We start from the raw sequence: 27,395 nt of genomic DNA on the forward strand, positions 1-27,395 counted from the left end.
TTCACTACTATATTTTTCCCCAAAATCATCCAAAATAGTCAATTTTAATAAAATTCATAACAGACAGAGAGAATGGGGAAAATGCTGTGTGAAGGTTTTTCACTGCAAAAATTTTAAGTTAGACAAGTTTAATTCATGACAAAGCATTTATGATACTGATTCTTCCTACCTTTCCAGTCTTATTTCTCACATCCTATCACCCACTCAAACATGTCCTTCTAACCACTACTGCAGTATTCTTCACTTTAGAACATAAAGTCTTTGTAGTTTCTGCATTATAATAGTATAATAAAGATAAAATCATTGCATTATTATCACATCTGATATTTATTGAGCACGTCCTATGTCCTCTTGTGTGAAGAAATTTAATCCTCATGGTAATTCTATGATACAGGTACTATTATTTTTTAGAGAATCATGTTAGTGTTTAAGGTCTTAAGATGGAAGAAGAATAAACAGCATTTATGGTTACTCAATCCTTGCCTGCTTCAAGGGCAAACTAGAATCATGATATACACTTGGTTGATGCCTGTGAATGTGGTCCTCAAATTTTCTTTATGTTGGTGATTGATGATGTTATATTGTATGCCTGGGTAACAATGGGACCCGATGTACCTGCTTGTCAGGAGTGCTTAGCAAGACTTATGATGTACATCTGGCATCTATGCTAAGATCCTGAGTTTCAGTAATCATGGCTGACTGCATAATGAAAAAGTGCCTATATGACCAGTCTACCATAAAAGCCTTAACCCTTGAGACTCTGCACTTCAATAGGCAGAGATTTCTCACTCGTATTTTGTAGTTCTCTACTAGAGAGAAAGTGGGTCTTATGAGACTCTGGAGAGGCAAGGAATTGAAAGCCTTCACCTTACCCGTTTTAACTTTCATCAATAAATATCTTTTTCCTGTGGCTATTACTTTTTGTTCTTTGCTGTGATAAATCTTAGCCATGAATACATAATTTCCTGTGGAGGTATGTGAGTCCCGGCAAATCAGTGAACTTGAAAGTAGTCATAGAATGGACCACCAAAACAATATTTAATCCTCCTAGTAATTAAATAGTATAGGTATCATTATTTTCCAGAAAATCGGGTTACTTCCCAAAGTCTTGGAACTAATGAGAGGAAATGTGCTATTCAAACAGAAGCAGTTTGTTTCTAGAACCAGAGTTCTATTTTGTCCATGAATCAATGCTGACAGTCTGTTTAGCCTAGTAAACGCCCTCTTGTGTTATTTGATGTATACATGTGTTACTTTCGCCAAGAAGGTTCCTTAAATCCAAAAGTGGAATAGTATCTTTCACTTACCCTTTCATAGTAAATATACAATTATTTTGTAATTTCCTGTTTACATTAATTATAGCTTCACTGGAATCCTTTTATCATCAGTGATTGATGAAAGACAGAACAAGACCTTGTGTCTAAAAAGAAAGAAAATCAATGAAATTATCTGAATTATTAATTAAATTACTTTGACAGGACTATATGCATTTTCTAGTACCTCTTGGGTGATTTTTGGTAAGCTTTATTTTTATTTTTTCATGAATTATTCCATTTAATCCAAGTTGTCAAATATATTAGTGTAATATACCCCTACCATGTATTTAATATCTGTGAGATCTATATTACTGTCTATTATTCATGACATTGGTATTATGTATTTTCTATTTTGTATCCTTAAACTTGCTATGGATTTATCGATATTATTAAATTTTTCCAAAGAGTCATTTTTGGCTGTGTTTATTTTCTTTCTTTGATTCTATTTTCTATGCCATTGATTTTTGCTCTTACTCTTATTATTTCCTTTCCTGCAATTACTTTCAGTCCATTTTGCTCTTGTTTTCCAGGTTCTTATGATAAATATTAGATAACTCTTTTTAAATATCTATTCCTTCTAATACAAGCATTTATCTTTTAATCATCACTCTAATTGCATCATTGTTATTTACCTATTATATTGTCATTATCATCCAATTAGAAATCTTTTCCAATTTCATTATGATTTCTTCTTTGATTCATTGGTTATTTAAAATATCAGGAAATTTAGACATTAATTTTTAATATAATTCTGCTTGGGACAGAGTATTTTGGAAGTTGCAATTTTTTTAAATGCATAGAGAGTTATAAACATTTTTTCTGTTGTTAATGTTCCACTTACACCTAGAAAAATGTGTTTACTGAATTTTGGGTGAGTTAGTCTATAAATGTTAATTATATCAGATTAGTTAATAGTATTTTTCAAATATTCTATATTCTGATATTTCGTATAATTATATATTAATTATGAAAATAGCATTTTGAAATATCCATCTACAACTGCATTTGTTTTTGTTATTTTAACGGTCCCAAATAATTTATTTATTATGTATTTTGAATTTTTGTGTGTATATAGTAGGTGTATATATTTATGGGGTACATGAGATGTCTTGATACAGGCATGCAATGTGAAATAAGCACATCATGGAGAATGAGGTATCCATCCCCTCAAGCATTTGTCCTTTGAGTTACAAACAATCTAATTACTCTCTTTAAGTTATTTAAAAATGTACAATTATTATTGACTGTAGTCACCTTGTTGTTCTGTCAGATAGTAGGTCTTATTCATTCTTTCTGCATTTTCTTTATTCACCCATTAACCATTCTCACCTTTCCCCACCAACCTTCCCACTACCCTACCCAGTCTCTGATAACCATCCTTCTACTCTGTATTTCCATGAGTTTAATTGTTTTGATTTTTGGATACAACAAATAAGTGAGAACGTGCAGTGTTTGTCTTTCTGGCTGGCTTATTTCACTTAACACAATGATCTCCAGTTCCATACCTGCTGTTGCAAATGCCTCGATATTCTTTTCTATGGCTGAGTGTAACTCTATTATGTATATCTACCACATTTTCTTTATCCAATCGTCTGTTGATGGACACTTAGTTGGCTTCCAAATCTTAGCTTCTGTAAACAGTGCTGAAACAAACATAGGAGTGCAGATATCTCTTCAATATACTGATTTCCTTTTCATTGAATTCTCTGAGGATTTTCTTTTAAAATTTTGTTTTTAAGTATATAGACAGTTAAGATTGTATGGTTTTCTGATAATTTAACATTTTTATCATTATGAAATGTCCCTTTTTATCACAAGTAACATTGTGTCATGAAATCTTTTTTCCACTTGTAATTTATCCGTTCAATCTTTCTTATGGAAAGCTGCCTTGCTTGTTTTCATGTGTAAAATATATCTCGTGTAGACAGACTTTAGTTGCATATTTATCTAATCTGACAGTCTCTCATTTTTAATTGACACTCTTTATGTTCATTTAATTTAATTATTGATATGGGTTCATTTATATCTACTATTTTACCATTCATCTTCTATTTTCTGTATTCTGTTGCTCTGCTGTTCCTCTTTTCTCAGTTTGGATCAATGTGTTTTTGTTGTTGTTGTTGTTGTTGTTGTTGTTCTTTTTTTCCCCTCTACTTTGGAATATTTGCTGTTTGTTTTTGCAATTTGTTTTAGTGTTTAGTGAGTAAATTATACATTCACATTTTTCATATTCTGCCTAAGGTTCATGTTTTACAACTGTAAGAGAACAAATATTCTTTCAAGTGTAATTCATTTCATTCCTATTCTTTGTGATACTGCTGTCCTATATTAATTCTACATATTTAATACCAATAATATAATGTTTCTTTTTTGTCTTTAAAAAAAAGGAAAAAGATGGCCAATATGTACTACTTTTTGAACTCCTTATTTTATTCTAGAAATTTGCATTGTCATGTATCACTCACCTTCAGCCTGAACATTAACTATCATCTGTGCCAGGGCAAATTTGCTGTTAATAAATTCTTTCAGGTTTTATTTATTGGAAAATATCTTTATTTTATCCTTGTTCTTGGAGAATATTTTCGATCAGTATAAACTCCTGGAAAAACAGTTTCACATTACTTTAAAGATTCTATTTTCTTGTCTTTTGTACTTCATTGTTTCTTTTGAGAATGTAGTTGCCATAAAAATTGAAAGTCTCTTGTATATAATATACTTATTTAAGATTTTCACTGAGATGATGGGGTTTTCTAGAAATACAATCATGTTATCTGCAAAGAGGGACAATTTGACTTCCTCTTTTCCTAATTGAATACACTTTATTTCCTTCTCCTGCCTGATTGCCCTGGCCAGAACTTCCAACATTATGTTGAATTGGAGTGGTGAGAGAGGGCATCCCTGTCTTGTGCCAGTTTTCAAAGGGAATGCTGATAGACAACTTCAGCAAAGTCTCAGGGTACAAAATCAATGTGCAAAAATCACAAGCATTCTTTTACACCAATAACAGACAGAGAGCCAAATCATGAGTGAAATCCCATTCACAATTACTTCAAAGAGAATGAAATACCTAGGAATCCAACTTACAAGGGATGTGAAGGACCCCTTAAAGGAGAACTACAAACCACTGCTCAATGAAATAAAAGGATACAAACAAATGGAAGAACATTCCATGCTCATGGGTAGGAAGAATCGATATCGTGAAAATGGCCATACTGCCCAAGGTAATTTATAGATTCAATGCCATCCCCATCAAGCTACCAATGATTTTCTTCATAGAATTGGAAAAAACTACTTTAAAGTTCGTCTGGAACCAAAAAATAGCCCACGTTGCCAAGTCAATCCTAAGCCAAAAGAACAAAGCTGGAGGCATCACGCTACCTGACTTCAAACTATACTACAAGGCTACAGTAACCAAAACAGCATGGTACTGGTACCAAAACAGAGATATAGACCAATGGAACAGAACAGAGCCCTCAGAAATAATGCTGCATATCTATAACCATCTGATCTTTGACAAACCTGACAAAAACAAGAAATGGGGAAAGGATTCCCTATTTAATAAATGGTGCTGGGAAAACTGACTAGCCATATGTAGAAAGCTGAAACTGGATCCCTTCCTTACACCTTATACAAAAATTAATTCAAGGTGGATTAAAGACTTAAATGTTAGACCTAAAACGATAATAAACCCTAGAAGAAAACCTAGGCAATACCATTCAGGACATAGGCATGGGCAAGGACTTCCTGTCTAAAACACCAAAAGCAATGGCAACAAAAGCCAAAATTGACAAATGGGATCTAATTAAACTAAAGAGCTTCTCCACAGCAAAAGAAACTACCATCAGAGTGAACAGGCAACCTACAGAATGGGAGAAAATTTTTGCAATCTACTCATCTGACAAAGGGCTAATATCCAGAATCTACAAAGAACTCAAACAAATTTACAGAAAAAAACAGCCCCATCAAAAACTGGGCGAAGGATATGAAGAGACACTTCTCAAAAGAAGACATTTATGCAGCCAAAAGACACATGAAAAAATGCTCATCATCACTGGCCATCAGAGAAATGCAAATCAAAACCACAATGAGATAGCATCTCACACCAGTTAGAATGGCAATCATTAAAATGTCAGGAAACAACAGGTGCTGGAGAGGATGTGGAGAAATAGGAACACTTTTACACTGTTGATGGGACTGTAAACTAGTTCAACCATTGTGGAAGTCAGTGTGGCGATTCCTCAGGGATCTAGAACTAGAAATACCATTTGACCCAGCAATCTCATTACTGGGTATATACCCAAAGGATTAGAAATCATGCTGCTATAAAGACACATGCACACGTATGTTTACTGTGGCACTACTCACAATAGCAAAGACTTGGAACCAACCCAAATGTTGGAAAATGATAGACTGGATTAAGAAAATGTGGCACATATACACCATGGAATACTATGCAGCCATAAAAAATGATGAGTTCATGTCCTTTGTAAGGACATGGATGAAGCTGGAAACCATCATTCTCAGCAAACTATCGCAAGGACAAAAAACCGAACACAGCATGTTCTCACTCATAGGTGGGAATTGAACAATGAGAACACGTTGACACAGGAAGGGGAACATCACACACCAGGACCTGTTGTGGGATGGGGGGAGGGGGGAGGGATAGCATTAACATGTTAAATAACGAGTTAAGGGGTACAGCACACCAACATGGCACATGTATACATATGTAACTAAACTGCACATTGTGCACATGTACCCTAAAACTTAAATTAAAAAAAAAAGATTTTCACTTTATCTTGTATTTTCAGCAGTTTGATTGTGATATGTTTAACTTTGAATATGTTGTGCTCATTCCTGCTTAAGTTTGGTGGAACTTCTTGAAAATGAAAATTTATGTGTTTTAAGCATATTTGGTGTTTTTGTCAATGTTTCTTTGTATAATTTGTAAGTCCTAAACTTTTCTTCTTATTCCCCTGGAAATTCAGACATGTGCTTATTAGACAAATTGATATCATAGTTGATTAAATCCGTATCCGTATATTTCCTCAATTATTTTCTTTTTCCTTAAGATAGGATTAGTTACATTTGTGTGTCTTTAACTTCATTCTTCAGTATTCATTCTTCAGTATTCAAGCTGTGCATTTTTAATTTCATTTATTGTACTCTCCAGTTCTAGAATTTTCATTTGTTTCTTTTTTTCTAGTTTCAATTTCTCAATGGTCTTTGTCTGCTAATTTAAAACTCTATGTTCCTTTGGGTTCTATTGTCATTAACTGTTTTTTTGTTGATTATGAGTACAATCCATACTTCATGTGTCTAATACTTTGATTGCATGCTTGACATTGTGCTGGCTACACTCTGGAGATTTAAATATACCACTGTCTTTTAATGAATGTTGAATTCTCTTCTGTAGGCAGTTAAAATACTGAAACTTTTTTTGTGTTGTCAGACTTTAAAAATAAATCTTTTTATGGTAAGTCTATATCATTTGTGAGCTTAGTTCTAAGATACAGCTGTTACACTAAAGCATAGCTCTTATTCTAAAAGCCTGCGTTATCTCTTTTTAGTCTCAGCCAAATGCTTGAGGTGTTTGCAAAGTGTTCTTGAGGCTACTGTACTCTGGCTAAATGTGAATTACAGTATTTCATAGTAGTGGAAAAACTCTGGTACCTCTACTCTACTCTCAGCCTCACTGCAACCACAGGTTGACCAAACTAAGCCTTTCAGTGTCTTTCTCTCTGTTTGTACAGTGCAGTCTTCGGCCAGAGACTCATAGTGAACCCCCGTGCATGTGTTTGTGGGGTTTCTGGAAAGTTTCTTCTTCTCTGTTACCTTTTCCCACAAATCCTGGGCACTCTAGCAGTTCAAACTTCAGACTTCTGCCTCCTCAGCTCAGGAAGACTATTGTTTGCTTTGGACTTTACCTTCTAGTACCATGGTAGTCAATAATGGTCCTCTTTAGAAAGCTGGTATGAGCATGAGCTTTTTTTCTTTTTTTTTTTCCCCATGACCCTGTTATTTTTATTCCCCAATTTTTTAAAACAGTCACCATTTTTTTTCAAAATTTTTGTTTATAGAAAGAGGCAAATCTGGCACTAACTGTTTTTATTCATGCTCAGAAACAGAAATTGTATTTTTAATTATATTTGGAGCTGAATATAATGGTGGATAAGAGGTGGTCTTTGAAAATCGTATGTATAATGTCAGGTATAGTGAGCAAGAAGAAGCTATGCACTAAAAATTTTGGTTTAGTTGTAGTCCTATAATGATAAAGAATTATAGAAGAAGGACTAAATTGGGTCTTAAATTTTTGTGCCAAGAGATTCACTGAGATACAGACAAACATATGTGGCAAAGGGAAGCCTACACTTAATCCCAGAAAAAAAAGAGATGTTATTAATTTTAGAAGTTAGGTGGAATTTAACTGATCCAGTGAATGAATCAGGTGGACAGGTCAGATTCCTTTGTAAATATACTGGAAAATATGAAAATACTAGAAATGGAAAAGGAAAGGCTGGAAAACACAGGTATAAAAGGATTCACTGAAATTTCAGTACCCTGGTGGATTCCCAGTATGATTGTTCTGTGAAAGCAGATTTACGATGTATCTCTTGCCTCTGGATAAAAAGGACAATTTATATGAAATGTCAAGAATATGGCAAATCCATACAGATATTACTATGTTTGTCTCTTTCTTTTTCCAAGTGAATAGACCCAGTCCCAGAATACCTGACACATGGTGATGTTAGCAAAGAAAGAACATGGAACTCTTTCCCCAGCAATATGTATTTAAAAAAAGAGATCCTTTAGCCCATATTTCTTCCTAAAAAATTCCCATTCCAGAGCTCTTACATAAACTTCTAACCATCGTGTAAACCAGCAGCATAACTTACAAAGAAGGTGGTAGGGAATTTAATGGGTCAAAGTCATTCAATGGAGATGGCTGAGCTCAAAACAATTAGTGATTGCCCTGTTATTAGCTACCTCCATGAGATCACATTTTTAGATTTCATGTATGAGTTAGCACATGTTATATTTGTCCTTCTGTGCCTGGCTTATTTTACTTAACATAGTGTTCTCCAGTTTCATCTATCTTACAGAAAATGAAAAGATTGTATTCATTTTTATTGCTGAATGTGTGTGTATCACATTTATTTTATGCATTCATCTTTTGATTGACCTTTAGTTTGATTCCATATCTTGGCTATTGTGAACAGTGCAGCAGTAAAATGGAGTTGCAGACATCCCTTCTTTGGGAATATATGAATGGAAAAGGGGTTGATTAACATATGTAAAAATACAGTTAAATGGAAGGGATAAGTTAAAGTATTCAACAGTACAATAGAGGAACTATAGTTAACAATAATTTATTTCATGTTTCAAAATAGCTGGAAGAGAAGATCTGGAATCTCCCCAACACAAAGAAATGATAAATGTTTGAGGTGATGGATATCCTAATCATCCTGATTTGATTATTACACATTACATGCTTATATCAAAATACCACATTTATCCCATAAATATGTACAGCTATTATGTATTAATAAAAAATAAAAAATTAAAAAACCTGGAAGATATTGTGTTTAACTTTTTCTATTTTTGTATGAAGCACAGTTACTTGTATTAGCCTATATTTCTTTTTTTTCTTTTAGGAGGCAGCTGGCTTTTAAATAATGAATAATTGGCCTTATGAGAAGAAACTTCCTTGTAAATAGTTTAAACTAGCAATGAGCAAACAGTGAATATGAAAAAAGGAAACAAATTTTTAATAAACCATGTAAATTGTCATTTTTTCTGTTCTTATTCTTTAATGCCCAGATCTACAGGTATCTGAATAAAATTAATAATTATCCTAGGAAATATATAAATAAGAGTATAATTTTATATACTACCCTTTCTATCTTTAGTGCAAAGAAAAGTAAGAAATATTTATAGTGTGGTGGAAAACATAAAAATTTATTTACAATATAATATTATCAGTGCAACTCAAGGCAATCTACCACAGGTCATGAAATTCAGAAAAGAAAGATCTCACCAAGTTTGCGGTGGCAGATGGACTCAATAAATCATTCTAGAAAGAAGTGATGTCCTTGATGAGTCTTAAATGATTAAAGTAAATATCTGAGTACACTAAGACAATACTTCATAAAGAAGGAATAACATGAAAAATTATAAAGTCTCATTCAGGGAAACTTCCATTAATGTATTTACAGTGCAACATGAAAGTTAAACAGAGAAAAAAAGGAGGCATGTATTGGTTTTCTTATTTGAGAGTAATTTTCTAGGAGATTTAAGATTATAACAATATTTGCAGTTTAGATAGATTATACAAGGGGAATAGTTTTGAGGAAAATCCATCTTAAAGTAAAAAGTACACTCCGAATCAAGAGATGGTTACCTCTAATTAAAGCCCAGATGACAGGTGTCATATAGAGGTGGGACAATTGTTATAAATAAATACTTAGGAAGTGAAATCTCTAGGGCTTGGCGATTGACTATATGTGGGAGAAGGTGGAGGTAAAAGTAATAGACAACTCTCAGGTTTAAACTTGGGTGACTGAGTTGATGGAAGTATAAGGAGATATACCGAAGAAGGGTCAGACAGAGGAAGAATGAGTAAGTGTTCAATGTGATTGAATTTGACTTTGAGGTATTCATATAGAACCCAGGTAAAGTCTCAGTGAGGAAGTCTAGGCTGGGGTAAATTTTAAGATCCATACCATAGTGAAGATTGTAAAAACCATAAAAAATAATAAGTTCAACTTGGGAAGAAAATATAGAATTTTAAAAGAGGAGGATCAAGGATGAAACACTAGGGGACATGAGAGTTTAGAATATGAGGGCAGAAAAGAGAACAGAAATAAGAAAAAATGTATTACTGTGTGAGGAATGAAATAAGAGGGCCATCAAATTGTGGAAACATAACCTTTCTAACAAATATTGCTAGGAGAACTTGATACCCACATGCAAACAATGGAGCTGAGCCCCTCCTTCACAAATACACAAAAGTTGGATCACAGACCTATCTTTAAGATCTAAAACAATAAAAATCTTAGAAGAAAACAAAGGCATACATATTCATAACCTAGTGTGAGGCAAAGCTGTCTTAGATACAACCTCAGGAGTATAATCATAACATTCAAAGTAGGTGAATTGAACTTTATCAAAATTAAAAATATTTGTGGTGCAAATGACACCAACAGGAAAGTGAAAAGACAATCCATGGATTAGGAAACATTTGCAAATCACATATCTAAGGGGGATTTGTACCCATTATATAGACAGAACTCTTACTAGGCAAAAATAAAACTCAAAAATTAATTGAAAAAATAATTTAATAAATGTATCTTCAAAAATGTGTATGAATAGCTAGTATGCACATGAAAATATGTTGATCGTGATTATCAGATAAATGCCTATAAAAATGAGATAAGACTTCACATCAGCTAAGATGGCTATAATAATTAAATGATAGATAAATAATTGCAACTAACAAGTTTAAGGTTGTAAAGAAATAGATACCTTCATATATTACTAATGAAAATGTAAAATGGTGCAGCTATCTTGAACAAGAGTTTGGCAGTTTCTCAAAATGTTAAATGTAGAGTTACCATATGATCCAGGAATTCCACTTCTAGGTATATATCCAAGAGAACTGAAAACAGATGTTCACACAGAAACTTTTATGTGAATGATCATAGCAGAGTTTTTCATAATAGCAAAAGTATGAAAACAGCCATAATATCCATTAATTGATGGATGGATAAACAAAATGTGCTATACCCTTACAATGGAATATTATTCAGCAATAAAAAGAAATTAAGTAATGATATATGCTATAATACAGATGAACTTTAAAACATGAATGTGAAAGAGAGTAGTCATATGAAACCAGATACAGTATGATTTAATTTATATGAAATGTCAAGATTTGGGTCAATCCATAAAGAGAGAAATTAGATTGGTGTCTGTGGGGGTTCAGGAGAAGGGATAAAGTGGGGACCAGTGAGTGATTACTCGTAGATACAGGATTTCTTCTGGGCATGATGAAAATGTTCTGGAATTATATAACGATGATGATTTCATAATCTTGTGGATGTGTATAAAAGCACTAAATTACACACTTTAAAATGGTGAAGTTCTTAGTACCTGAATTAAATCTCAATAAAGCTGTTTTTAAAATAGCTTCTATATCTCCTAATCCTAGCACTTTATAGAGACTCAGCACAACTGCTTGGGTTTTCTTGATGTTCTTTATCAGACTTGGGTACAGTTACCACAAACAATGCTTGCTGACTCCAGTGTTAGGACTCAGCATAGGATAAGTAGTTTAAGATAAGTGAATTGCTATCTGTACTAATGTATCTTTAAAATTCATTTACCAATTCTCCAAAGCCACAAAATTTATTCTGAATTTAAGTTTTTATGTGACAATGTGGACATAATGTCATGGTGATGGAGATTCCTGGTTTTGTAATTTTCCTAGAAGAAAAGACTTCTGCTGAGAGACACATCTGTACTTGAATTCAAAAATAATACTTCAATTCTCTACATGTGTGGGAGTTTCCAGAATCTTACTTACACCTTTCAAGATGTACTTCCATACTATGTTACTCTCATGCCCTTCCAAGTTAGATGTCTTTTGGAGAGATTTTTTTTTTTTCCTTTTTGGCTTGCAGTAAATGCACAAAGGCCAACAAACTTTGTGGTTCTTTATAGATACCCAATATAGATACAGTGTAAAGAAAGTTCATTCTGATTTTTTTATTCATTGATATTAGATAATTTGATTGTTGTTTTATGTTATATGTCTAGTTGAAAGTAAAAAAACTTAGGTTGGGGAAAGTTTTTTCTTACATGTGTATAATGTTTTTCTCTCAAATAAGCCTACATTTTGAAGTAATGCAGACTGAATTTGAATGCCATAGCCACTATATAAGTCTCTGAGTGACCTTGAGCAAGTTACTTAACTACTCTGAAACTGTCACCTTAACTGGAAAAGAGAAAAATAATAGAAATAACTACCACATTTGGTTTCTATGATTGGGACGTAAGATAATGGATGCAAAGTTGTTATATAAAAAATGTGTTCTACAAATATGAGTGTTATTTCCTGGTGCACACATTAAAAAAATTGCCAAGTAGCCTTATGTCTTTGTTGAGTATACAACTCAAGTAATCTCCTTCAAAGTGAGCAGGAAATCTATTGTTAGAAAACCCTGGCAGGAGCAAACTAGAGTTTATATTTTACTTGGAATCAGAGTTCTGTTTTAGAAAAGTGTGGTGTCTTTTTTTTTCTCTTAAATGATATGCAATTCACATGTTAGTTTATTTGTATATGCCTACTTATTAGGCATATACAAGATCGATAATGTTGTGGATCTTATTATTATTGCCCAAGGGGCTAATATTCACTTTTCAAAACTTATTACTCATCTAGTTCAGCAGCTCAAGATTTTGAAGCAAATCTGTTTTACATGCATGTCTTAACCTTCAATCCCATTAAAAAAAAATAGTAAATTAGATGGTTAACCTTTTAGATTTGCATCCTCTTTAAAATAAAGCTTTACAGCAAATGCATTTTTCCTACAAATGTCTTCGAAAATGAGATTGAAGAGGATGTATCATCTAAGTTTTTCTGTAAAGAGCTTGCCCCCGAAATAATTGGAACATGAACTGAAACCTCTAGATAGGAATTCCTGGACACAGCTGTCCATTATCTTTCGAGACTTTGGTGCACCTTACCCTTTACTGAACACAACTTTGTGTCAAACACTGGGCTAGGAGTGCTAGGTGTGATGTTTGAGGCAACAGTGGAATTTTTCTTAGGACTTAGTAGAACCAGTTCTTTTTTTTAATATGCATAGTCAGATTTTGATGATATTCAGTCTGCTCATATCTATAATAGTGATATTAACGTCTATTTCACTATGATGGCTCTTGTGAAGATTAAATTAAATACTGTATGAAGAAGTGCCTTATACACAGTTATATAACCAGGATAATATCCAGATGGAATTCTCATTCTCTCTCTCTCTCTCTCTCTCTCACTCTCACACACACACACACACACACACACGCAATATCATCTTATAAATATCCTAGAATTGAATATCTCAGTAGCAGAGATAGTAGTTCTGTTTCTCAGAATTGCTTTTGCAAAATGGTGTTTTGGATTATAATTGTGCTATTTAATTTTTCTAATTAAAATTTCTAAATAGAGCCTATTAAATATTAGATGTTTATGATAGAATATTTGAAAATATAGAAAACCAAATGACCTACAAAACCTCTACCTTGCAGTACCATCATTCCGAGCTGATTACTGTTAACATTTTAATGGTTTTTGTCCGCTAGGTCTCCTTGATGAGTTTCACCTGAGGAAAAGGACTCCTTCAGGTGTGTGAACTTGAGCCACCAGGTCCAACCCCATTGGCAGGTGCTGGTACAGACGACTGAAATCAGAGGAAGATCAGAAATCTTCAAAACCCAGAGCAGCAGATGTCTTAACGGTCCCGAAACGTTCTTTGGTTCTTTGCAGTCAACATTCACGGGTTAAGAAGCTTGCAATGCCATGACGGGCTGAGGTTGCATTTCTGGACGCTGCTTACTCCCGCTTCCTTCCATCTGTTTCAGGCAAATCATTATGCAGTTCTAATTAGAACAATCTTCTAAACACTCTCTCCAGAGCGACGTTCTTCCAAACACGGTTTAAGCAGGCGAGAGACACCTGCCTAGGACCCTACGCGTCTGGAAGTCTCTCCCAGTGAACTGGGTCTCATCTCCTGCCGAGTACGCAAGTTCAATTATTGGCAGATTAGGTTTCTACTCTCCGTGCCCCGCCCCGCGCCATCCTGGGGAGCAGCGGGAATAAATGATCCGCCCCTGGCCAGTGCTCACCCGACTGGCCAGAGCGCAGCCCGGTGACCGAAGCGCACGGGGCGATCGCGAGGCGCCCCCTCCCTCTCCCCGCGCCGCCTCCAGCGCGAGTGACGGCGCGCCCTCCGGGCTCCGGAGCGGCGGCGCCGAACAATCCCCGGCAGGGCTCGCCTCGCCGGTGACATCACTCCTGAAGATACTCCTCGCTCCCAGCGCCTGCCTTCCCCAGGCGTCCGTCCGTGTGCCCGTCTCCGCCTTTCCGCCTCCGAAGAGCGCTTATCACTGGCTGGAGACAGAGCCGGGCACCAAGGAGCGACAGGATCCCGAAGAGAGAGAGAGAAGGCAGCGAGGGAAGGAGGACCCCGACAGGCAGCAGCATGAAATTCAGCCCAGTGCACTACCTGCTGCCTCTCCTGCCTGCGCTGGTCCTCAGCACCAGGTGAGTCCAGGAGCGTGAGTGGCCTGAGGCCAGGGGCGCTGCCGGGGCGAGGTTGGTCCTACTGTGGGTCACCAGTGGGGGCCAAGGCACTTCAGCTGTTTGCATCTCCCGCCTAAGCAAGAGGGACGCTGTATGGTTTGGGCTCTGAAATCCTTCTGAGAGAGCAGAGCCCTTTCCTAGTTATCCCAGCCCCCTGGAGAAAGTCTTAGGATTGCTCTCAGTGAGGGATCAAAAGCTTTCTCTTCCGAAGGAGAGAAAAGACATTTTACCCTCCAGTCCTATTAGTAGCCAAAAGGTAACACGCGGTAAAAGAACAAAATAAAGAACGGAAATAGGCAAGGAGGGAATTGCCACCAGGCAGTGTCTTTACATTGGAGTTGTCTTAATAACCATAGAGCTTCTCCCTTCCCCCAAGTGTGCCTGATTTAAGGAAGGGGAGACCAGAGAAAACAGATTAATCCTGGAAGATGCTAAGACTTGTACAAAAGTTCCTGGACTCCTGAAATGGCCTGTTTCAACGTCTTGGATAAGCTTAGTGATAGGCGTTTTCTTTTGACTGTCTTGTGAACAGGTCTAATTAAAGAGCACAGAAGGCGATTAAAAGTTAGAAGACACTCTCAGAGTGCTGATGCAGAGACCCTAGTCAGAAACAATTAAGTACTGTACTCCATCAGTGGCCATGGATGGGACTTTAAGCCCCATTACAGAGGAGCTATTTTTGGTGGAGATTTAAAATGCAGAGATTGAGAAGAGTTTTGTGACTCCCCACTGTTGATCAAGTCCCAAAGTTGTGATGGGTTTGTTTTTTTCTTCCACAGGCGTAGCACAAAGGTGGACTGTTTAGTTGCCCAGGACTGTCTTTATTCTGCATGCCCTTAGCATCACATTGGCAGCAACCTCTTTCCCTTGGCTACTATAAAATAAAATAACCCACACAGGATGAAGATCCTTTCAAGTCTACATGCATAGAAACATTATTTGATTGTGCATCTGATGGCAAATAAAGTAGGGATATAGGGTTGTTTCTAATTCTGAAATGGAAAAGGATGAAGAAAACTTACTCTCTCTTACAAATCAAGGCTGTAAAATTCTTGATTCCGTTCCTAATCTACACACCTTCTTTCAGGCCTGTGTAACCAAACTTTCCTTTTAGTGTAGACACTATTTCATTTACCCTCAATAATTGATAAATTTAGTCTTTCCTTGCAAACAAAGCCCAGGTGAGTTTCCCAGATTAAAATGAAATGTAAGTTTGATTCTTCATTTTCTGTAAGGTTTGCTTGTCACTTTAGCTCATAAAGTGCAGATGGTTTTAAAGAAAACCAGTTTGCTTCCCAGTATTATAATTAGTTGCTCTAAATACAGAGCCCATTTTAATATTTGTGGTTAGCTCTCAACAGTTCAATACAAATTATGCATCACAGTTATTCTTTAAATTCTTGCCGTTCACTCTTATGTTGTGATTTAGTCTTCTAGAGAAAGGAAATTTTCTAACTTTGGACACTTAAGTAGATGACAGTCAACACATGCATAAATAATAGGAAATATTTAAACAATAGAAATCCAGCCCACAGTGATTTTAGACTGTGAACATCTCTAGAGTTCCAAAAGTACATTTGCTTTTTAAGGATACTATAATTAAATTGAATGAAAAAGCTCTATAGTCTCTAGCATCCAAAGTTTTAATGTTCGATATCTAATACAGGGTCAAAAAGCCATTATCTTTTCCTTTCATGAAAGTGTTGATTTTGATAGGGATAAATTTCTTTAAAAATAGTTAACACACTTATTACAACAAAAACTGGAATAATCATCTAGTTCACTTTAGCTTTGAAACTTCTGCAATGCTTGTGGTATGTGAAAACTATGGTTATTAAATTTTACCAGAAGAGAATGCTGGGCTTGAAAAAAATGAAATGTTTATAATAAGTAGTGTATCTTATTAATGTGATTACTCTGTAGGAATTCATTTTACTGGATACCCAGAATACCCTGTGATATTGAACAAATATGAAAAGGAATGCGGTACTATCTGTGTCATTTTGCAAAGAAGAGAATATGTTTTAAAGATCTCTAACAGAAGGCCATTCTGTGTATAATATTTAACAGTTCTTATAGGCACATGGTTAATGTGCAGATTAGAACCTAAACTGAGCAGCTTTGAAAGGACAGTTGTGTTAGTAGGGATGAGCTTATTGTCCTGCTGGGAAAAGCTGAGTAGCTCAGCCATGGCCACCTGTGACAGTGGGTTTTCTGGCCAAAGACTTCTGTTAACTTAGTTTCTTAGTCAGTAGTCCTGTATGTGAAGCAAATGGTATTTCACATGTTTAGATCACGCTGGATGCATTAGCAGGTGGTGGTAATTGCTAGTTTTTCCTATAGCCTTTGGGTAATCTCACCTGTCTTTTATTGTCAAACTCTTTCCAAAGTGTAGGGAATGCAGAGCGGAGACTCTTAATGCAAATATATATTTGTTTCATTATATATTTCTCTGAGTGCATTGCCTTAATACTTTGCTATTTTATTTCCAATAGGTCTGAAGTTCAGTTGTATTTTAAAGTAATCTGTTCAGTGAAACAAATGCTGCAGGTGCAAAGGTAGTCTTTTGACTGTGTTGTAAACAGGTCTAATGGTATCTAGCCCACAGCGACTATCCTGTCTTTTAAACAGAAATTTTTGAATAGAAAACAATCCTGCCTTTTAAATAGACATTTTTGAATAGCTTTCTCTTTTTGCTTGTTCCTCCTTCTCACCTTTTCTGAAGCAACTTTAGATGCTGAAGCACAAAATCCCATAATTTAATCACAGCGATCATCAATGGCCCCCAATCAGAGTTAATGTATTTGTCCTGAAAGAAAGCTAAATGTTCAATTTACACAAAAGCCAAGCATTTTTCTCTGTTTTACTGGCAAACCCCATAGAGTTTTAAAAAACAAACAAAGAAAAAGAGCTGTTTAATTTCCTGGCATATGGTCTCTCCTGCTTAGAAAATGCATATAAATTACCAAAAAAATCAAGTTAGTGATATGAATAATGTAACTAATACAGAAACTCATTTAAACTGTACACAAATAAATGTGATCAAAGAAAGCAAATATGTTGGTTTAATAGCTTTGGAGTAGAATGACTATACTTTTAAGATAGCCTTGTTGTATAGTATTAAATTGCTATTGCAAGGTAGGCAGTAATTCACTTCAGAAAGAAGCAGTATAGGTATTGAAAGTAATGGTAGGGTGAAAAATTCTTTAGAAGTTCTTGGTGAAAAGGGACCCATGGAGTGCTGGAGAAGGCTCGTGCTTTATTCTGCTGAACCTCTGTTCCTTTACGCTGTGGTTATACTCTTGATGCCTTTGGATTGTTAACTTTTAAATGACTTAATAAGGAGAGAGACATGGCAGGGGAGGAGTGAAGGTCTATTGACTTCTGGTGGTTTTCCATGAAGCAAGAACTTTGAGCAGATGGTCGGTTATAGTCCTCCCAACAGGAGTCACCTTAGAGGTCTCTCCTGGACCGTCTGATCAGCAGTCACACTACATGTTTATTTTGGAATCTATTTTTAGATGATACTATATATTGAAGATGCCCCGGGCTATTTGTTCCGTGAATTAAACTAACCTCAAGATCAACTTGATTTGTAGAATAAAGGACAAGAATCACAATAAACACAATGAGAACACACAACAAATATTTTTACCCAAATAAATTTGATGCAAGAAGCAGTCTCACCTTAACTCTCCTGAAATATTTTGAGGCAACATGGGTTTGCTTCCTAAGTCCTGTGCACAGTGTCTGCCACACATGACATTTTACAGGATGCTACCTACGTTCCTTTATTTGTGATAAAAATTGTACCTTCCATGTAAATGAGATAGAAGTATGGCTTTCTTAAGAAGATATTAACACACAAATATTTTGACTTCTCACACTGCAGTTTTGCACCTTAGTCACCTATTTCCAATAGCAGTTTTTAAAATATCTGGTGATTATCTTTGTGGATTAAATTTTCTCTGTGATTAATGATAGGGACATCTCAAATATTTGATTTGTCTGTACAGTTGTCCTTAACCAAACTCCATGTAATTGAAAGGAAGAACTTGACCTTCTAACTAAGAAGCAAAGATCACTGAAACCAATGAGGAATGCGTGGTTCTAATGAAATAATGTTTTCTGGTGTGTGTTATAAGAAACTATGTGTGCGGCTGTTTCTCAGTGACTTCTAGAAGATTTGCTAAAATCCCTTTTACAAATGGTGCTAAATAATTTAAGTAACCTGATTAAACAGGTACTGTTTAAAATTATGGTTCCTTTTCTGAGAAATCCAAAAAGACTCTCTGAACTTGTCTTCATCCCTGTACACGTCTTTGATGTTTCATTATCATGCATTAAGAATGTGCCTGCTATCAGTCAGTTATTACATGAACCATCAGGGCAATAAAACAATAGATTAGTTATGTATATCCATAATCTAGTCATATATACAAATAATGATATATAAAACAAAATTGGGTAAATAACAAAATTTTACACAAATTTCTAAGTGTGAATGAAGCAAAGAGTTAATAATGCCAGTTAAGTGGTATCTGGGGCAACTTCTACTTTCCAAGGATATTGAGAAGAAAAATATTTTGTGATCAACCTCAATATCCTGCCACACTTACTATATGTTATTAGGTAAACTTCTTATCCTCTCTATCCAGTTTTCTGTTGTAGAACACAGACCTTCCCATAACACCTACTTGAGAAGGTAACAGCCTTCAATTGTAAGGACTGAATGAGTTCATCCGTGGAAACAGTTTAGCATATTCCCTAAGTACTCAACACAGGTTAGCCTATACTGTTATTATGGTATTATTAATATTATTTTTATGAAATCTTTGTGATTGATTTGGCCATAGCAGAAAAAAGAAAAAATATAGATACAAATCAATTAGGTGACATGAAATTAACAAGAAGCATAGTCATCATCCAAAAGAAAAGAATGATTGGTAGAGAAGAGAGGAAGTCAGAGGTGTAACGGGGGTTATTTGGTTATTAGGCTAGTTTTTTTCCAAAGTGTTTTGTTTGTTTGTTTGTTTTTGAGATGGAGTCTTGCTCTGTTGCCAGGCTGAAGTGCAGTGGCGCCATCTTGGCTCCCTGCAATCTCTTCCTCCTGGGTTTAAGCAATTCTCTGCCTCAGCCTCCTGAGTAGCTGAGATTACAGGCGCCTGGCACCATGCCCGGTTGATTTTTTTGTATTTTTAGTAAAGATGGGGCTTTACTGTCTTGGCCAGACTGGTCTTGAACCCATGACCTCATGATCCACCCGCCTCGACCTGCCAAAGTGCTGGGATTACAGGCATGAGCCACCGTGCCCAGCCCCTCCAAAGTGTTTTTGATGGTGCTGTACACTTTGGTGAACACCATGAAAATCTGGAATGTTTAACTTAATGACTTAGAATGAGATTTAGCATAAAAGTGAATATTTGTCTGTTTGTATACCTAATTAAAATGTAATTGCTATAAATTTTGATATGAAATCAAAGCTGTGAGTACAAGTGTCAAGGAATAAAAGTGGAAGTTTTCAAACTATATAGGTAGGGTAGACTTGAAAGTTTTTATGACTTTATTTTCTACTTCTTCATTGATTTCATCATTTACCAGCAACATTTAAAAGGTACAAATGTTTAGAAAAATTAAAGGAATAAAAGTATTGACATTTTTTTTTTACTACGGAGAACAAATTAAGAATCACTGATATAGAGGCAGCCCAACCATTATAGTTTTGAAAATGACCATATGAAAGGGATCTTATACTAAGTCAGTTTTAAAATAGCTTTAGTGGTTGTTGACCATCAACTAGTTTGCACATACATTATCATAAACTTTTCACAGTTATGTAATAACATTCTGACTATTACATGAAAAATATATTTCTCTTTATTTTGCTATAGATTACTGTGTGAATGTGAATGTGTTGACAATGACATCTATGAACTGAGTGGATCATAGAAAACGGTGTAATTTACCACTAAGAGTAGATGAAAGGTACAGATCATGTCAAGCTTGCATCAGAGAAAGTGCAAATATTTACTAAGACGTCTAAGAACTTTGCTTCATGAGTACGAAGACAGAAGGTGAAGGTCACCCAAGTAAACAGTGTTCTCTGAGGATTCTTTCATAAACCCTAGGAGACATAATTATATCGTAGGTAGTGATTGCATTGCAATTATGTCTGAATTGTTTGGTGTTGCTTTCCAGTGTTTTAACCTCTTTAAGTGTACTTTAAAAAGCCTACGATTGGGAAACATACTGTGAACACAAGAATGTGTTCTAGTCCAAAGCCCTACAATTTAGAGGTGAGAAAACTGAAACCCAGGGTGACTGAGACTTGCCCAAGGTCGTAAAGGGAAACAAACTAGAACCCAGAACTTTCCACTATATTCATTCTGTTCTGTTATGTGAATGTTCACTATGACATAGCTATTCTGTAATTAAGCAACATGTGACTAGTTAGTACCTATGAAGAATCCATAACTATTCTAGTTATTATGGAGTATAAAATAACTTAAAACCAAATTATTGCACCACATGTAATCATCATAGAACAACAGGCCGTAAGACAAAGGGAATTACAGTAATAAGAAGTTGAACATCCTGTGTTTAGTAGATTTTTGAAGAATGAGCTGGCCTAAATAAGATTCTAGGTCATTTTCAAAACTCAAAGCAGAGTCATTAATGAGTTCTCATCATTGCACACCATTTACCTCCCATAAGATACATCTATAATGGTTCCTGCTGACCTTTCAGTTCTATTGTAAGGTGATATTTTTGGTGCCTTTGAGATCTTTCCATTGAAAGTATTTCCTGTAACAATAGTTCTCAGACATTTGCTGATATAAATCTCACTTGATAAATCTGTGCTGAAACTGTGGTATTTCTCAATGGGCAGCATGCTAACTATCTTGCAAAGATGTGTTCCTAAATATGTTCATACCTGGCTTTAATATAAGGTTACATTACATTTTCTTTGGTTTACATTTCTCTACACTGTCGTCACAGTTTGTGTGATGATGTAGTTATAGATATATAACATTTTTAGGTTCAGATGGTTGTAGAATATTCCACCTGCACATGTTATAAGCTCTTTGCCTTCGCATATGTTCTTTAACCATTCTGAAACTTAATTTTCCCCTCTGTAAAAAGTAAAATAATAATATCTAATATTTAGGGCCATTAAAATTAAATAAAATGTATTTAAGTGTGTCTCAGGGCACATAGCTGTGCCTTGTAGTCCCTCAGAATATGCTAAGATGTGTTCATTATTACTATACATAGATATGATGATTTAATATGTTTATTTTATATAGAACACCTCAAGCAATCAGCATGTAATTTAATACTTTTTTTAAAAATTCAAAATAAATGAAGTCCTTAAATTAATTTCATAGTTCTAGACTAGTACAGCCAAAATTATAAAATTATAATTTATTTTCTCCTGGGACCAGGGCAAGCAGGGAACTAACCCAATGAATGGCTTTCATGAAGTTGTGAAACATTACCCATTTCTGTGACAGAATGCATTTTAGAGAGTACCTGCAGAGAAAATGCTTTACCCTAATTTCTAATTCTCACCAATAATTTAATAACTGAAGGTCACAAGCGTTTGGCATCTCATCTTCAGGTTCCTCTTTTTATTTTTTCCTTTCTTGCTTGAAAATGAGTAAGACTGAAAGTGGGCAGTGACTCGCTGTCTTCCAAACTAGTTTTCAGAGCTAAGGTATTGGTAAGGGCTAAATCAGATTCTGGGACATTCATCTCATGTCCCCTGTGGAGGATGTGACTTCTTCTGACTTCCTCCTGCCTGTCCTCCAGAGGGTTATGATGGTTTCTGACCTTCAGATTCTGATTCAAAACATACTGTTACCATCTAGAATCACTTATTCCATGAGTGCTGATAAATGGAGTCAGGGAGTTTAGGGGAGGAATGGAGATGACAAGAGGTGTTTGTCATGTTGCATGGGGTTAAATCCAAAAGAATCCGAGCTCAAACGGAGACTCTGAATCAGACTTACTTGTTATATGAATTTAGGAATGTCAATGAACATCTCTTAGCCATATTTAACAGTGCCTCTCTCATAGATATGTCAAGAGGATTGAATAAGCTAATGTATAAAGAATAGCATCCAGCACAGAGAAATACAGCTCACTATATCGACAGTCTTACATTATCTAATTAAAATTTTACCCTACCAGATTGTACATGCATTTCAGCAAGAGAGATCATTGAGAAAAGCTCATGTGGCATAGGCAAGTTAGAATTGTTGATGAAGAGTTTGTGGAGCTCATGCCTAACCTCCTTTATTACAAACTAAAAAACCAAATAAAATGGTATTTTTCCTTCAAGAACATGCAGATAATTTGGGGCCAATGTGGAAGCCAATTCTCTATTATCTTAACCAATTCCAGTTGGGAACACTAATTTAAACACCTATAAGGCTTTTAAGAGAAAAAAAACATAAGGAAAGTCAGTATTACCTGACCTCGTTTCTATCTGGTGCCTGAAGCTCCAAATTATGTTGCTATAATATGGTTAAATATTAAATATAGGTATAAAATAATTGTTAAAATTATATTTCCATATTAATTATTTTAAAGAGGATTCATTGTTCAAGATTACCTATAGGTGGCAGGACTAAATGTGTAAATCATAAAACAAGGACAGCATAACATTAACAAGACAATTGACAAGTTGAAGATCCTGGACTTCTAAAATTAAGTAATCCTACAATGGGATAAGTTTGGTCATGACCTGCAGAGAATGGTCCAGAAGAGGAACTAGGATGGTAGAAGGAAAGGAGAAACTTAGCACACTTGAGCTATGGGAATGTAGCGTGCTTGGAAAGAGACTATAAGAGTGGAAGGGAAAGCACCGATCACTGGCTTTTTCTTTATATATAATTTTCTCTTTTCTAATGCTTGTGGTCATTTATTGCTGGCCTTTGAAGTAAACTAAGCATTGGGCAGGAAAAGGTGGGAAAGTCTCTGAATTATAAAAGAAACAAGAAAATGCATGAAAAATTGGAGTAACATCTTAGGAAGACACAGATATGGGCTGAAGAAGCTTTATATTGTTGTAGCTTTTTCCTTCAGATGCCACAGAGAAAAATGTTAGCTCCTTCTGCATGCACACAAAAAAGTGAGGGACAATTTTTTCTTTTTCTAACATGACAGTTTAGAAAGATATTGAAGTATATCAAATCCCTTTTGTGTGTTCTCTATATGTCTTTATTTCAGTTGCCATTTTATAGAATGATAACCTACAGGTTAGACCAAGATTTCTGAGGACTAATCGTGTGTGTAGAAGTGCTAGCTACTTACTCTTTGTCACTTAATCCTTACCTATGACAACACATTATATTCATATATGATTCATCACTAGGGACACCTAAGTTTTGCACTCAGTAAGTGACTATCCCATATTCCCCCAGCTAAAAATTGGTCAGATCCTAGGTCATTATTCTAAGAATGGCTTTATGAATGAAACTATTGGGCTGCCTATATAGAATCTAGTCTCTGTATAAATGTACAGTGAAGAAAAGTAATAATCAGTACTACAAATAAGAAAGCAGAAGCTAAACCATACTGGCAAAGGACTGCATGTTTTCAATAGGTGAGATAGAGTACATTAAAAATATTCTTAAAATAAATCAGCTAAAATATTCATTAGTTTGAAAATCAGCCAAAGAAAGCCTTTATTATAAATACAAAAGTTTGCCAGGTAATACATGTTCTCAATTTAGTTTCTCCAAGTATGCTCCTCATTCTAATTGAATGATAATTACCTGTGATGGTCCTTAAAAATACAGGTTTCAGTTCCTACCCTAGACATTGAATTTTCACTTTAATATGGAACTTCCTATGTATATGAGAGCTTAGAAACCACAGCTCTAGTATTTCAGAACTATAAACTGTAGTATACTTTCATCTCTTTACCATTTACTCAACATGCAAATTGTAGCTGAAGTCAGGAGAATGAGAAGATGTTGATGTTTTGGCAAAAATCACACCTTTACACATGTGTATAAATACATTTAGTAAATGAGGATCTCATTGTGCTCCAGGCTGCTTTTATCAGTCAATTTAAATGAAAATAATTATCCGCCTCACATACCTTTCTTTAAAGGGCTGAGAAAATGCTCAAATAAACTGTGTAAAATATTTACATGGATTTATCAGGGGGCATAGTATATTTAGAAAATATGAGACAAAAGGTGAAATGTCTGAGATAAACTACAAAGAATTCCCTCTTAACTTTCTCTCCCTCCCTAGCTTTCATCACTGCAAGTTATATAATAAAGAGGCAAAAAAACCAAGACCTACACATGAAGCCATATAAATGCTTGTTCTAGGCTACTTGGGGCAGGAAATCTGAGCTTTCAAAATGAGGAGAAGTAATATTTATGTGGTAAAAATTAAAGTTTTGGTCATCTTCTCCCTACTCCCCTTAAATGGTGGTTGGTTTTGCATGATGTTAAACATTTTTTTCTAAGAAATGTGTGAATTAAATAGAATGTGCAACTATGCCAGTCACATTGCCCTAGTGCCTAACCTCTGTATCATTAGTTAATTCTCCTAGAGTGAAAAAAGAAACTCAAAAGAAAATATAAATAATAATATAATATTTATAATAATATAAATGAATAGTACTTAGCAATTATATAATACCATCAACCAGGTTAATCTTTACAATAAACCTTGAGGTGATTACTGATGTTGCCCTAATTTTATAGATGTAGAAACTAAGGCACATGAGATTAGATTACTTGGCCAACATTATGACTGGTAAGCAGTGGAGTCGAAATTCAAAGGCCAGGTGGCACTAGAACATACATTCTTAATCACTGTACTACAGTGCCTCCTAGGATATAAAGTGAAGCTCTCGAATGGCCTTAAATTTTTGTGTTGGCTTCATTTGTGGGTTCTAGTTGCATGCCCTTCCGCAAATAAATAAGTAGCCAAAATTTTATATACAGTTAAAGAAGGAAGGCAAAATGTTACTTTTTCTCAGGTAAGCTCACAATTAAAGGTGACAGAAGATCCTTTCTTTAAAGTTCTAACTAAAATATTTATTTTGTTTTTGTGGTAAAAGAAAAATAATCATATATTAGCATGGTAATATCTTTATGTGTGGACGTTGTTTTTTAAAAAATACCAGTGAACTATGGTTTTCTACTGCCTGACTCCAGATGTCTTCCAAGTGTTAATTGTGGGGCTTAGGAACAAATGCGTAGAATCAGGCTGACCTGTGTTCTAATTATAGCTTGGTATCTTCTACTTGTGTGATTCCAGGTAGCTGTCTCAATTCCTCAGACTCATAATTTAATTTTTAAAAATAATTTATAACAGTAGCTAAAGGTTACTGCTTGTTTTCTATGTGTAAGAACTGTACTACAAATTTGTCTAAGGTTATTTTATTTAATGCTTTTCAGTGTCTTATGAAGTGCTTGCTTTACAAAATGAGACATTAAGGATTACAGAAGTTGACATATCTAAGGTCACAAAATTAAAACGGGGGTAGAGATGAGACTTGAGCCCATGATTTAATAGACATAAGACTCAGGATTCTAATTCAAGGTCAGAATCCTGAGACAATAAAAGTTAGCAATAAAATTTTTGATGGCTAGATATTTGGGAAGTAACTCAGAAACTAAGGAGCTGTTGGGACTACATGTAGACTGATGGGACAAATAACTTGTGTCATACACACGCGACATGTGCGATGAGTGAGGGTTCAGTGCACAGTAGGTTCTTGCCCGCTGTTTGCATGCTGACCCTCAAGACTTTCCATGTAGGAAATAGGATCACCTTTGGTTTTAGAGATGTGAAAAGCAACAAACTCAACATTCACATTTGGTCTGTCTTGAGAGCCTTACCATATGATAATAACAGCCAGATTTTTCTTAGAAAGTCATTTGGCTGGAACTGTTCTTCCACTGGTAATCAGAAGATGGCACTGTGAAGTATAGTACAGTCATAACTGTTCTAGAATTAACTCATTCATAGACTGATACATTTGCCTCGAAATTTGTATCTAAAAAAAGTATATAATATGTACTAGATGATATATATAGTATACATATGGTATATATTATATATGGTATAGTATATATCATGTAGTATATAGATTATATATGTAATATATAATGTGTATATGTATTATGTAGTATATATTATATGCATATTTTAATAAATATATTACTCATAGACATCTTTCATTTTTCTGAATATTTATCCTTAAAAATACGGTTATATATAACATATATTATATGTTTTATACACAGAATATATAAATATATTCCGTAGTATATATTATATGCATATTTTAATAAATATTTTAAATATATTACTCATAGATACCTTGCATTTTTCTGAATACTTATCCTTGAAAGTAGGCTTATTTGGTAACACACTATCATTAGCTTGATTCCAGTAATCACTACAGTGTTTCCTCTATATCTACCTTTCTCTCGAAGGAGCATAGACTTGCAAATTTAATAATGTATACATTTCCCCTATATATTCTTTTACTTGGGTGACATAACATTAAGTGAATTCTCAAAGACAGCTTTGACAGGTAGTGGGCAATGTGTGAGGGAGACATAATACCTGGCATTTTTATAGTGTTTTAATTTTAATTGTTATACATGCTCATAACTCCTCACAACATCTTATATAGCAATTCATAATAACCTCATTTTATAGATGGAGAGAATTTTAGT

The 27,395-nt window shown here is 34.9% G+C and overlaps 1 protein-coding gene across 6 annotated transcripts in view; it reads left to right on the forward strand.

Annotated features, from left to right (window-relative positions):
- The first annotated feature begins 8,543 nt into the window (after positions 1-8,543).
- LUZP2 (leucine zipper protein 2) overlaps positions 8,544-27,395 on the forward strand; it is a 589,723-nt gene continuing 570,871 nt past the window's right edge. For 2 of the 6 annotated variants that reach the window (XM_034932301.3, XM_034932302.3), the window contains exon 1: positions 8,546-14,637. In XM_034932301.3, coding sequence (XP_034788192.1) covers positions 14,194-14,637 — 444 coding nt within the window. In that variant the 5' untranslated portion in view covers positions 8,546-14,193. Of the gene's footprint in view, positions 14,638-27,395 lie in introns of all 6 variants that reach the window. The other 4 variants (XM_057299126.2, XM_003830445.6, XM_055094247.2 and 1 more) reach the window with 3 other exon arrangements.

The sequence above is a fragment of the Pan paniscus genome, chromosome 9, assembly GCF_029289425.2.
Source record: "Pan paniscus chromosome 9, NHGRI_mPanPan1-v2.0_pri, whole genome shotgun sequence".
Classification (NCBI taxonomy): domain Eukaryota; kingdom Metazoa; phylum Chordata; class Mammalia; order Primates; family Hominidae; genus Pan; species Pan paniscus.